Raw genomic sequence first — 14,696 nt, 5'->3', positions numbered from 1 at the left:
ACTATCACAGGTCGTAACATCAGATCAATTGACCACAGCATGCTTGCTGCCTCTATACAGGCCTCGCCGCTGTCTGACCTGGACGAGCTCTCGTCCGCGGATAACTCACTTTTCATTGGTCTCCCCACTAAAACCCTTCAAAGACTAAAATATATTCAAAACTCTGCAGCCAGGCTCCTCGCCCATACCAGACGATCAGCACACATCACCCCCATTCTCCATCAACTCCATTGGCTACCAGTTCCGTCCCGGATCAAATACAAAGTACTACTACTCACCTTCAAAGCCCTTCACAACCTTGCTCCCCCCTACATCTGCGACCTCCTGACCCCTTACACTCCTTCCCGCTCACTCAGATCCTCTGACCAAAACCTCTTGGCTATCCCCCGCTCCAGACTCTTCACCCTGGGTGGCAGGTCCTTCAGTGCCTTGGCCCCCAAACTCTGGAACTCCCTCCCCCAACCTCTTCGTGCCTGTCCTTCTCTTCCTTTCTCAAGACCTTTCTCAAGACATCTCAAGACCTTTCTGTTTAATGATCACTTCTCCTCCACACCCAACACATAGTTCCTACAGATAACTTGTCTTTGTTGTATTGTTTTGTTTGTTTGTTATTGTGTTTTGTTTGTTTGTTATTGTGTTTCCCTTTGCCTTCCTACTATGTAAAGCGACCTTGGGTTTGAGAAAGGCGCTATATAAAATAAACGTATTATTATTATTATTATTATTATTATGTTTCTACCACTTTGTCTTACAACCTTTAGCCATGTGGCAGTGTCATTTTCAGTCAGAACAAGCATATTGGTCAAGAGAAAATGAACATTACAACATTAAATCAATATTTGGCAGGGGTTTGAATTATTTTGTTCTTAACTGTATATATTGAATGTTAAGATCTTTAGTTTGGTTATGTCTGCTCTGTGTAGGAGCTTAGCAGGTTTGGGTAGTAACGGATTACATGTAATCTGGATTACGTAATCAGATTACAAAAATCAAGTAACTATAATCAGCCCAGATTACAATAAAATCATTGTGTAATCAGATTACAGTTACATTGTTGGGGATTACCTGATTACATTTTATCATGCAAAAAATTCAACTTTTTTATGATAGCCTAGCTATCTTTTAATTTGACAAGCAGTTCATTCGGATATTCACTTTTTAGACTTTTTTAAGATATAGTTAAGAACAAAATTATTCATACCCCTGGCAAATATTGTGGCAATGTGGTACAATGTGGTAAAAACAGGGAATCAAAAAAAAAAAACTTTTTTATAAAAACATTTTTATGAAAAATTGTGTGTTCAAAATTATTCATACCCTTTTTAAACAATCACTGGAAACATCTTTATTTACCATCACAGCTCTCAAAATGGTTCATATAATACCCACCACCTTCATGTCTCCACAATGATTGTAGGCTGCACCTTTTTAGCAGCAATCTGGGTTTTGAGGCAGGAATGACTATTTGCCATCACTTTGTCCTTGTACTCACTTTTTTGACGGATTGAGGTCCGCTTTAAAATGTTGATATTGTTCTCTGTTAACCATTTCTTGCCTTGTTTGGCTGTATGTTTTGGATCATTGTGTGGTTTAATGGTCAAATGCTGCCTTTTGGAGCAGCCATGGCCTACTGGTTAGGGCTTTGGCCTTTGGGCTTGCCAGTTCGACTTCACTAATTCACGGATTGGGATAAATGCAGAGACCAAATGTCCCTCACGGGATCAAAAGATATACTTACTTACTAACTTACATAGGCTACTATTGGGGCAGGTCTCTCGGCACACTGCCTGATCTTTTCCTCCTAATCTTAATGTAGCCTCTTGTTTTAGTGTTACCGTTTACTTTAAGAAAGTCACCAGGTCCCCCTGGTTGAAAAACGTCCCAAAATGTTTTCACCCCCACAATTGAAATGGACATAGTGTCATTTGGGTTTAATGCTTCCCTTGTTTTATGCCAATCTCAGGCCATGTCCCTGGGTCAAAAAAATCCAGCGAAAGCTAAATTCTTTGTCCAGGTGTGCCCTTATAAAGGTTAAGCTGAGTTGTGCATGTTTGGAGAAGAGTGGAGAAAAATGGAATGAGAATTCTTTTCAATTCTGTGGTGGTGTCTTTTACTTAATGGGCATATTTATTGAAGTAATCTAAAAGTAATCCTAAAGTAATCAGATTACGTTACATGTTTTTGGTAATCCAACTGATTACGTTACTGATTACAAAAATTGCCATGTAATTTGTAGTCAGTAATGGATTACATTTCAAAGTAATCTGACCCAACCCTGGAGCTTAGTGCAAGAATGAGAAGCAGCTGTTCTATTGAACTACATACAGGGCAACATAATGGAGGTAAACAGTTCTATTGAACTACATACAGGGCAACATAATGGAGGTAAACAGTTCTATTGAACTACATATAGGGCAACATAATGGAGGTAAACAGTTCTATTGAACTACAAAAAGGGCAACATAATGGAAGAACACTGTGGTAGCAAGATGGCGGATCTGTTCTCTATTGGAGCATTCTGCACGGCCACTCCAGTTTAGAATAACATGTGCTTATTAGGTATTAACAGTGCATAATAAGCAGTTAACAATTCATTACTAACAGTTAGTTAACTGTTGTTATCCTTTAAGTTAATAAGCAGCCTTTTAAGTTACTTACAAGCATATTTGTTAACAGTTGTAAGTGTTAACAAGCAGCTTGTTAATGCTTGTTAATGGTGTATAAGACAGAGGTGGATAACTAATATGCTTACTGTATACGACTTTTCTTACCTATTTGTAGTAAATTTTGCAGCCCCCAATCTAAAGAGAGGACCATGTAGCCTATAGAGCCTATATAAAAGCCCAACCTTCTAACTCTCTATATACTGTATCTATCTATCTAGCTTGGTTTAGCTGTGAGAAATACACCTTCAAAATGCAGTGATCAGGAATCAAACCTAGGCCTCCTGCGTTAGAGAGTGCATCGCTACTTGTTGAGCTACACTACTATTCCTGTACTGCTGATGAAAATGTTCATTTTGATTCTATTTACACTTACAACTGTTTACAAATATGCTTGTAATTAACTTAAAAGGCTGCTTATTAACACTTACAAGCTGCATGTTAACAGTTAGTTATTGTTAGGTGTTTGTGTCTGTGCGACCCGTTTTTAGTTTTTAGCTTAATAAAAATGATACACATAATTATTTTTTTAAACTAAGATTTATTGGCCTTGACTCATTTTCTGTGAGGAACATAAATCAGAAAACATTTTCAATGAACCCCCCCTGCATACCCCCCCTTAACATTTATATTACACACAGGATGTTCGGGTCCACTGGACCCGGTACTAGTTAAAGTGTGGAAATCATAGGTCCTGTGTCTGTCAGTGTGTCAGAGGGTCTTGATGGTGATGCAGAGTAAATAGTTTTAGAAAGTGAGATTAACATTTCTGAAAATTCAGACTCCGACACCGAGTTTGAAGAGGAGGATAAGCATCAGCCAGCCCCCGAAACGTAAAAGAGCCTCAGGACTAGCCCTTCAGCCGCCAGGACAAGCCTGCGAGCAGCCAGCCCCAGGACCATCCCATGAGCAGCCAGGGCCAGCCTGTGAGCAGCCGGGACCACAAGCAGCCAGCCCCAGGACCATCCTGTGAGCAGCTAGCCCCAGGACCATCCCGTGAGCAGCAGCCCCAGGACCCCGTGAGTCAGCCCCAGGACCTTGAGCAGCTAGCCCCAGGATCATCCTGTGAGCATATGGACCAGTCAAGCAGCCAAAAATGGCATCCCGTGAGCAGCCAGCCCCAGGATCAGTCTTTCTGCCCCAGGACCAACCTCTGAGCAATGAACCAGCCCTCTGCGAATGCCAGCCAGCCAGCAGCCAGCCCCAGGACCAGCCGATGAGCAGCAAGCTGCAGGACCAGCCGTTGAGCAGCCAGCCATTCGGATGCTACCAGGACCTACTGTACACGCTTGGCAGTCACTCATGCACAAAACATCTTCTTTTTACCTTCTCATGCCATCCCCTATCAAAAAATACATATGCAATACACACACAGTGAAACTCTGCCCCTCATGTGTGGTATAGTCTGGTATAAAATTGCCGTGTTCAATGGATTCAATGTGTTGTTCAGACAGATGTTATTGAGTATGTTCAATTTCTAATGAAATTCAAATAAATAAAACTTCATTTGTACAATTGTTGATTATTTTCCAGTTATGCCTGTTTTATGATGCATTTCCTTATTTTGTTGTATTTTAATACAAAAATAAACAAAAACGAGTGGCCCTTCTATTCATAATTGTGATTTAACAAAGGTAAAGGCAACACATTTAACATATGTGTTGTTTATATTACTTGCAATTGGGATGAAGTAACCATCTAGTGAGTATTTAAAAAAAAAAGTTTGATTATGTTGAATTAAAAGGCCTAAAATGCAATGGGTCCACCAGACTCAGCAACACATTTAACATATGTGTTGTTTATATTACTTGCAATTGGGATGAAGTAACCATCTAGTGAGTATTTAAAAAAAAAACGTTTGATTATGTTGAATTAAAAGGCCTAAAATGCAATGGGTCCACCAGACTCAGCAGTACCTCCTGTGTAACAGAAAAATGAACACCCTATGAGGGTTAAAGGATAACAACAGTTAACTAACTGTTAGTAATTAATTGTTAACTGCTTATTATGCACTGTTAATACCTAATAAGCACATGTTATTCTAAAGCGTTACCAAACATCTTTTTTTGGTTCCAGCTAGGAACCAACATTTGAGGTTCTAGATGAGCGACACACAAAAGGGTTAGATGAGCGACACACAAAATGGTTCTAGATGAGCGGCACACAAAATGACGCTGAGATAAAAATGAACACAAACACAAACTAACTCATCACACAAAAAATAATTATGCTCTTCACTCCCCTCCCATTCCATCCAACTCATTTCCCATATGAAAATAATCTCTTTTATGGCATATTGTTGACAACATTAATATATTCCAACAATATCCAGCACACTATCCCTGTCACAAAGTGGTGTGGTTATTTGCATAATCACAATATGGGATGATGATAGCCCATTGGCCAGATGAGATTGCCAATCTTTTATTTGTTCACATCTTTCACTTGTCTGTATGATGATAGTCATTCTGTCCCATTTACTCAAAGGATGCTGGGGGATCTCACCCAGCTGAAGGGGCCTCATGCTGTTCAAGGAGAGAGTAAGTAATGACCTGTCAGTCAGTGATGGCTCCCTACATGGTGGCCACATCTGGGCCAGATTTGGTGCACATCTGGGCCCGTTTCCGCTCCTGTAGTGAATACTGTATGCCATTGTGTTTATGGTGCCGCCTGCGTCAGTACAGCCGCAGGGAGGGGGTGGCTTGATTTGGATCAAAGTCAGCGCGCTGGGGTCTCATGCATCGTGACATACTAGACAGCAGTGGGAGGAGGGGGGAAATCTGATTTTCTAAGAGGAAGGAAAACAGTACCACTTGATGCTCACGAACAGCCCATTCTGAGGAGTCTCAAATTGATTTCATTAAGTTTCGAGGAGTGAGTCAGAGAGGCACTCAGGTCCAGTGATGAGGCCCGCGGTGAGGTGAGTGACGGATTTAGGTGCTCTCTCTCTCTCAGTCAGGCCACATGCATTTCTGCTCATTAAAAATAATGAGACCTGCTGCTAACTATTTGACTAGCCCAATTATTACATTATCTCTGGCTAAGAGCCATGTCGGGCCAAACACACCTGCAACCACTAAGTGTTTCTGGTGTTTTATAGGGACAGGGGTCAAAAGACTGCTTGCATGTTGGGATCACCAGGTCGCTATTATTATTCCTTCAACTCTGTTACAGATGCCTTTGGCGACACCATAAAGCTTTCACGATAGAGCTGCCATCAACTATATTTGACCTCTAACAGAATTCAGTAGGACTGGAGAAGCCCAGTGACTGCTAATGCTTCTGCCTCTGCATGACACTGAGGCCTAGATGTACTTAAGAATTATCGCCAAATTACCACCCGTTTCTGACGCTTTGTGCAACTTAAAACATGCTATCGTATGTACAAACCTGATTGTACGTGGATCAAAGCACATTTTGCGTGCAACTGGAGCGAAGAAAGGCTATGCTACAACATCCATTACAACTATCATTGTCAGGATGCATCACAATTCATATTTTGCACAACCAAAGATATGTAGTCAGATGCTTCCCGTGCCACCTCTGTAAGTGGCTTGAGTGATCATGTCACCATGCATCTCAGTGATCATTTACACTTATACTGTATGTAGCACTGTCCACTTGTGATCAGATCGCCCAAGATGCCATTTTTTTATTATTACACCGGTAGTTATACTTGTAGGATCGTGAAGAGTTGAAATGAGTGGGAGAGAGATGAGGAGTGGCTTTTAGGAAATGACCTCACGTCGGACTCTAACCTGCGTTCCTGTGGGCACAGGAACCACATGAGGTAGGAAAACAACACCACCACTGCCTGCCTTACACGGCTCCCCCGCCAGATGCATTTGAACTACAAATGTGAAGAGGTTCTCAAAGACCTCTCAGAAGTGTCCAGGCTAAATGAGAAACCCTGAGGTGAGGTGAGCCCATTCCCACCTGCTGTCGCTTCTCAAACTCCAGCTTGATGGGAGACTTGATGCAGTTGCAGGTGTCCTGGTAGGTCTGCTTGAGAGCCAGCTCCATCAGGTGCTTGTGGTAGGCCCCTGCCAGGTTGCCGCAGATGAAGATGATGACGTTGGCCAAGATCTGGAGAAAAACACACACAGAGTTGTATTATCATCTCAGCACACACTCCATCTCTCCTTCACACTCACACTCACGCGCACGCACACGCACACGCACACGCACGCACGCACGCACACACACACACACACACACACACACACACACACACACACACACACACACACACACCAATCGCTATTCTGAAAGTGTAGCACTGGCAATGAAACGGAGTCAGCCGTAAGTCTTATCCTATAAATTCACAAGTTATTTTTCCCAAAGCATTCCGCAAATAGTTTAATAGCATTCTATAAAATAACTCTTCCACAATGTCTATCTAAACAATAATTCTCTACAATAAATTCCATCATCTCCCATGTAGTCCATTACGTATTTTGTGCTTCAGTTTGACTGTCTCCATAAAAGCTCTCATTGGCAAAGCTGTTACAGAGTTGATGTAAACACATATGAAGTTAAGGTTTTCAGACAGAGCAACTAAAATATTTAATTCAGTGTCATGAGGTATTACAATCCAGTTAGAGATTATTTGTAAAACATGTCTCCACAGACACATAAAAGGCCTGTGGCAACCAGTGCTTTACAGACAAGACAAACAACTGTCCTAATTCTGTGTAAGGCACAGTAACAGGTCAGCACACCTCAGGGGTGTATAAGTATAAGTATAAGTATATATACTCTTTTGATCCCGTGAGGGAAATTTGGTCTCTGCATTTAACCCAATTCCTGAATTAGTGAAACACACACAGCGAACACACAGTGAGGTGACGAACACACTAATCCCGGCACAGTGAGCTGCTCAGGGAGCAGTGAGGGGTTAGGTGCCTTGCTCAAGGGCACTTCAGCCATGGCCCACTGGTCCCACCCTCCGGTTACAAGTCCAGAGTGCTAACCAGTGGGCCACGGCTGCCCCAAGATCTGTGTGGCCAGACAGGGGGCGAGGGTGGCACTGGACACCACCAGAATCCAATCGGCCACCCCAAATGCCACCCCACCAGACTGTGATAGAATTGTATAATTGTTATATATATATTAATTCAATGATCAAGATCCCCAACCACCTATTGCGGTCTTCTGTCTGTTGTCAAGGTCAAACTAGGTCAAATTCAATACTCTTTTCCTTAGTGGTTCCATGTTGGTGGAACGTTCCTGTGATAGTTTTTGGTTCTTTCAAGAGGGGTCTAAAGGCATATCTGTTCAACATGCACTTTATTAAGCACTTCTAATGCGTTATGGTTTGTACATTATTATAGTATTGTTTATTTTCATTAGGCTATTTATTGAATTGACATTGTTGTTTATTATTGCTAATAATAATCCTTAATATAGTTTTACCAACTTTTTTAATTGTTTACTGTTACATGTAACTATTGTATTGTTGTTATTTGTATGTCACTTCGGACAAAAGCATCTGCCAAATCTCATAACCATATATATACACACTATATATATAACCAATATATATAAATTGTATATATACTGTATATAACCACATGTCAGCTCAATGTCTTAAAAAAAGAATAATAAACTTTAGCTGAGAGGTGTGAGTGACACAGAGGAGGGGCGACTCTCCTTGGCCTCCGGTCGCTGGCCATCCTTGATTGCCTCAGTAATGAGCTCTAACACTGTTCCTGTTCTTCTTCCATCCAGGATCTAATCCTCTCTTCCTAATCCTCCTCTTCGTTTCATCCTCTCTTTCAGGCCCTCCTCTCAAACTGAAGAAGCCTGTTTAAAGCACCACAGTGCACATGTTTGATGGATTGATCGTCCTGTCCTGCCGAGGGCTCTTGGGAGCTGTGTGTTGACGTCACGAGGGAACTATTATCTTGGGCTTGTGATGAAGACATAAAGTGTCTGGCCACGGTCTGAGGTAGAAGTGAGAAGCTATTTTTGGAAGAGACATAAAATGACGATTGGCAACAAGACCTGTCAGATATACTGTCTACAAAAAAGGCTGATTTTTTAACAATACAGCTCCGTTGGTAGGTGGACGTACAGAAAGACAAACAGAAAGACAGACAGGCAGAAACTGAGCAGTTGCTATAGCTGAGTAACGACACACATGGGTAGGCTATCAGTGCTGCAAACATACACTGTTTTGTTGTGGCATACAAAAAGTGCCATCTTAGAAATATAATTATATATTATTACCATAACAGTACAATTATCAGTAATCCGATGGCAAATACATTGACATTCCTGTAGATGAACGCAAACAAATACACCACATTATCAATGTGCTTTTATGCATCTAGCTATGTTAGCCTTACAAGCACCATTGGTGCAGTTATCATCTCTGTTCATACAGGGCCTCTGGATCACAGAGCTACAGTTATTATCAGTCTCTCAATTCAAATGTCATCTGGAAAGGTGAGGCTTAACACCCCTAAACTGCAGCAAGTCGAGGACATCAACACAAAATCCATGAATGTATTATGTGGACATCACACACAGCATGCAACCTTATCAAATACTCTGGCTACATAATAAAGCAATAATGCCACTCACAGCATCACTACCCTGTCAACAGGGACTTGACAGCTGTAGTCAGGGCCTTGCAGAATATGAATCTAAAATATGAAACGAAGCACCAAAAGTAGGGCAGTCATTTGAGAGAATTCCCTGAAGGACTCTATTTAATAAATATTCTAACTGTGAATTTAAATTGGATGGGAAAAACTGGTTTCAGTGACAGAGATTACTGGCTACTGCTGTGAAATTTACAGATTTGTGACATTAATTTTTAAGTATAGTTTGGACTTTATGAGAGTTTATCTATGTGTGTGTGTGTGTGTCAGTTCTAGTCTATAGTCAGTTCAAGATGTAGAGCCAGGTTCAGGAGGTTGTTTTTTAATAATAAGCTTTATTTGTATAGCACCTTTCATACACAGAATGCAGCTCAAAGTGCTTTACATTTGGAAAAAGTAACACAATAATAGAAAAGAATCAATAATTCCTCTTCGTTGCTGTGGCCATTTATTATCCAATCAGCAACATATCAGATATACTTAGTAGTAGTAGCTAACAAATGCTTAGCTATTGTTGTATTATTGTTGTTGTTGTTGACACACTGTTATAACATGCTTAAAGGAGAATTCCGGTGTGAAATTGACCATATCTGCACTGAAAGATGTTGCCGAGTACTTACATGTGTCCAATAGGCACCTTCGGTCACCCCCTAGTATTCCGAATTGCGCCGATTTTTGCCGAACTTTTGCCGAACTTGCATAAGGTTTTCAGCTAGTGCCTATTGGACACATGTAAGTACTCGGCAACATCTTTCAGTGCAGCTAAGGTCAATTTCACACCGGAATTCTCCTTTAAGAGAGGCGCAGGTGTCCGTTCAGTATCTCCACATGTGCCTCTGCATCTCTAGTGAGGTGCTAGACTGAAGCCTAATGGGCTAGACCACTCGATGACACAAATCTCACAGTCCCCTGTCTTTCTCTCACCCCCCAAGTCCTCCCCCCCACCCCTGTCTCGCTCTCCCTCTCCCTCTCCCTTTCTCTCTTTGTTCTCACTTTCATTTCCTCTCCTTCTCTCTACCTCATCACTCCCTCTCTCTACCTGACCCCATCACTCCCTCTCTCTACCTGACCCCATCACTCCCTCTCTTCCGTGTCTTAGGCAACAATTAGGACTTAGGACTCAATTGGATCCAGTCATGTTCAGTTGTATTTTTCTCTAGTAATGGCTATTGTTCAAGCTGTGCCTGTACTACAGTTAGCCTTTTAAAGTGTAGATGGTGTTGGTAATGGGTACTTTGGTGTACCCATTAATCTCAAAGTGTAAGAATCTCAATCAAAACGCCTTCATCACACTATTGATGCCTACAGCATGGATACAGACATATGGTTAGCATTACATAGCACATCAGAAGTGTCCATAACAGGACTAAACCAGAAATGTCCCACAAATAGCCTAACATATACAGTGCTTTGATTCACACATAACTGGTACACTACATCTACACAAGAAGAAATACACGGCCTAAGCTGTGGGTCAGAGCCGACTATGCAACACTGTCTGGTGCCATGCATTGCAATGCCGAGGCTGCAGATGGAGATAGCGGTGGAGGGGTGTGGGAGGACGGCTACCTGTTCCCCCAGTGTCGGCTAATCTCTGCCAGGCACTAGCAGATGGGCGCTCCCCGTGACCCCGCAAGCGCAGCCGAGCCGGGCTGGGCAGAGAGTAGCATAGCGCTCCAGTCAGGCGCAGCAAATCCTTTTGGCTACAGAGACAGAGCTCTGCCAGTGAACCGCTACGCTATGCTACGCTAGCAGCACACAAGGCCACTCTCTCACACTCTCTCACACTCTCCAGCGCCCGTGGCTCTCGCTCTCCGCCTCTCTGGCTTATTTGCCCTTTCATGTCAGGGAAGAGCTAATTTCACAAAAAAGCAATCTGTGTTTTATTTTCAGGAATCATACTGGCCGATCGTGATTGCCAAATGTGATGTATCTGAATGGGTGTTTTTGTGGCCATTTTAAATCAAATGGAAAATAAGACCTGAAAATCAGTCCAGTGAAGCACATTTTAATTTCCACATTACTGCTTCAAGCTATAAAGATGCCCCTTTTTATGCAAAAAAACCAAATGAATAAATACATCAATGAAAGGCTGTCATTTTTATCTTGATTGGCAAATGTGCATAATATGAATGGGTGTTTGTGTGAAACCACAATCACCTCAACATTGGGAAATAAACCTGAAAATAAATCAAAGTAATCACTTTGATTTTTTAAATCACAAGAGATGGAAAATAAGATCCATGCAATGCGTCACCACCCTAAAAGTCTAGCTCTGAAATGACCAGCTCTGCTAAATATCTGAATTATAGCACTGCTCTAATGTCAGTAACATAACAGTTAGTAACGTAACAGTTATAGGACATCAGCTTCAATCAGTTCCTACACCAGCTGAAGAAGTTGTACAATTGCTAATTGGTATCTGACAACTCCCACAGACAGGGAGACGAAGTCTGTGCTGGAAGCAGAATGCACACTCAACCTTTCTACAGCAGCAACACATACAGCTATCTAATCTAATAACATCACATATTCACACACACACACACACACATATGCATACCGATACACACATATGCACATACACACATATGCGCACACACACACACACACATACACGCACACACACACACACATATGCATACACATACATGCACATATGCACACACACACACACACACACACACACACACACATTCATATCCCCACCTCACATAAAATCATGCACATAACCCCACTACACCCCTCTACACACACACACACACACACACACTGATTTTTCATTTCTGATTTTACAACCTCTAAGACGACCCCTTGCCTCTCTATAGCCCTATCCCCCAAGGTGGATAATAAGGATCTCTTTGGAGGCAAGACTCCAGCTGTGCTGCTTTCCCGATATAGCCTCCACACAGACACACACACACACACACACACACACACACACACACACACACAGACGCCTCTTTCCCGATATAGCCTCCACACAGCAGCATTGAAGGCCCTCTACGACCCCAGAGGTGTGATGCCCGTTAGCCCTCCACATGTAGGAGATGTGCCTGGACTGGACAAGCTCAAAGGTGCACAGAGCCTGGAATGAGGAGAGTTTGGTTCCAAAACCCTATATCCTCCATTTTAATGATTTTTCATAAAGATTTTTTTTAAATTCAGAACTGTAGTTGGGTATTGTTGTATAGCGAAGCGGTCATATAGGGATTGTCAAAGTTTTTTTAGTTTTTTTTTTCTGAATTTTTGGTCAACGATACCCGGGACACCGAACCACCGGGGCACATGAAATTTGGTGGGTATGTAGCCCCACTAGACTTTTACAGAAAAATTTCGTTTGGTCCCCGGGGGCCACTCCCCTCCCCGCACTGGGCCCCCCGAACCACAAAAAAAGCAGTTTTTCCTAAATAACTACCTGAACCGTGGCACCGAGGATGAAATTTTTTTATGGTATGTTGGTCTCAAGAGCCCACATCAACCTAGCCCATAATCACTCATTTGTGATTCGCACCCCCCCGGTAAAAAATGAAAATGCAATAACATTCTGCTTTAATCACCCCTCTCTTCAGTTAACATGTTCAGAACTGCACCAAATTGTATGTGTATGATTAACTTCACATTCTCTGGGGGTATGCCAAGTTTCGTAGAATTTCATCCATGGGGGGTCTAAAAAAATTAAGTTATGTGTACATTTAGTGACTGTACACCCATTGGACTGTACACTCATAGGCACGCACATACCATCAGAATCGGCAATTAGAACGGCCGATACATAATTACAAATTCAGTAGGATTTAAGGAAAACCAAATATTCATTATAATAATTTGGCTGCATTTCCAGTATTGGCGTCACATAGTCGTTTGTCCACCAGATGGCGCATCGTTGCAGTGAGACGTAATTTTGTTGGAAGTTAATCTAAAGTGGGTTGGAAAGACAATACGCTTCCTACAAGGACAAGACTGTAGTTCACCGCAGAGAACGTCTAATAAGGGTAGGATGATTTCTGCATGACATGTAATTTACATTTCTTCTTGAAGCCGAAAATAAATCTGAGAATGTTTATCGGACATGCTTGGTTTTTACTGCAGGTAGGCTACGTTAATCTTAAATTATATCAATAGCCTAGAGTAGGTAAAATAATGTTACCGTTAGCATTGGTTGAGTGATGGAGGCCAATTTGATTATTGAGGTATTTGTAGAAAACCATAAATGCAGTTATAGGCTACCAAGCAAATTGATAACAGCACTAATTGCATCTTTCAACTGTCATCTCATTTGCTTATGACCATAACCTAGGCTACTAACAGGAGCTAAGTGAGTTAGCCACAACACGTTCGCTACGTGATGGTTTTCTAATGGAAAATATATAGGCTACCTGAAAGATAACCTGTCTATGGTGCATCCTAAACACCGGGCTGGGACATTTCTGCTCAAAGTCTCAAAAAGAATCTGAGTCAACGTTCATTCCCAAACACCCATATAGGCTACTTCAATCTTCTATTTTCAAAGGTGATTCAAGTGCAGAGCAAGGAAGAGCATGGCTCAAAGTAAAGTAACTAGGACTGAAACTACATAAATTCGTCAAAGTGAATAATTTGTGTCAACTCGCCGCAATGTAGATTTATTAACGCACCCGTGATGATCTACATATCCATTTAAACCAAATGTTTTAGAGCGCACGTTGAGAGATGAGAGAGAAAAATGAGAGATTTTTGTTCAGTCATTGCAGCAGCAGCATTCCCATGGCAGGCACACACACACACACACACACACACACACACACACACACACACACACACACACACACACACACACACACACACACACACACACACACACACACTTGCACACACACACACACACACACAGACACTCACAGACACACAGACACACACACACACTTGCACACAGCTGCGTGAAATGTACTACTACTGATATGCAAAACTATTAACTTTTCGCCAAGAGGTGGCTTTGATACTGTAAGCCATTGGTTCCCAAAGGAGATTTATTTTGGGCCGCCAGCATAGCCTAGTGACAATTTATGTTGTGTAATAGGCCTAGCATAGGGCCTACCTTATATAGCTTATAGTTTGTTTACAGTCACGGTTTTGTCATAACTCCCTCTATGCATTTTTGCATTTAGAATAGCTCTGAAACCGGGGGCGAACACGTCGCAGGGGGGGCACCAGTGCGTGGATATCTCAATCGCAAAATTAAACAATATTTCTATCGGGCGCCTACCATGGACTAGGCTGGGTGAACTCAGCCTGATCTGCCGGCAATTCCTTTTCGATTTCTTAAAAGATTGAGCTTGGTCTGGCGAAAGCCAGACATACCATGGACCTCATAGTTGCAAAATGCAAGGGAACATGAATCAGCATATTATTTGCACAAACAATAACGGACAGTTAGCTCTACAAC

At 42.0% G+C, this 14,696-nt stretch overlaps 1 protein-coding gene across 2 annotated transcripts in view; it reads right to left on the bottom strand.

Annotated features, from left to right (window-relative positions):
- The window catches only part of adcy2a (adenylate cyclase 2a), an 80,090-nt gene that overhangs the window by 31,253 nt on the left and 34,141 nt on the right, over positions 1–14,696 (bottom strand). For both annotated transcript variants that reach the window (XM_048261448.1, XM_048261449.1), the window contains one exon: positions 6,600–6,749. In XM_048261448.1, the coding sequence (XP_048117405.1) occupies positions 6,600–6,749 (150 nt within the window). The remainder of the gene's footprint in view (positions 1–6,599; positions 6,750–14,696) is intronic.

Source organism: Alosa alosa, chromosome 13 (assembly GCF_017589495.1).
Source record: "Alosa alosa isolate M-15738 ecotype Scorff River chromosome 13, AALO_Geno_1.1, whole genome shotgun sequence".
NCBI lineage: Eukaryota > Metazoa > Chordata > Actinopteri > Clupeiformes > Clupeidae > Alosa > Alosa alosa.
The sequence above is the reverse complement of the archived record's forward strand: the minus strand, read 5'-3'. Positions and strand labels throughout refer to the sequence as shown.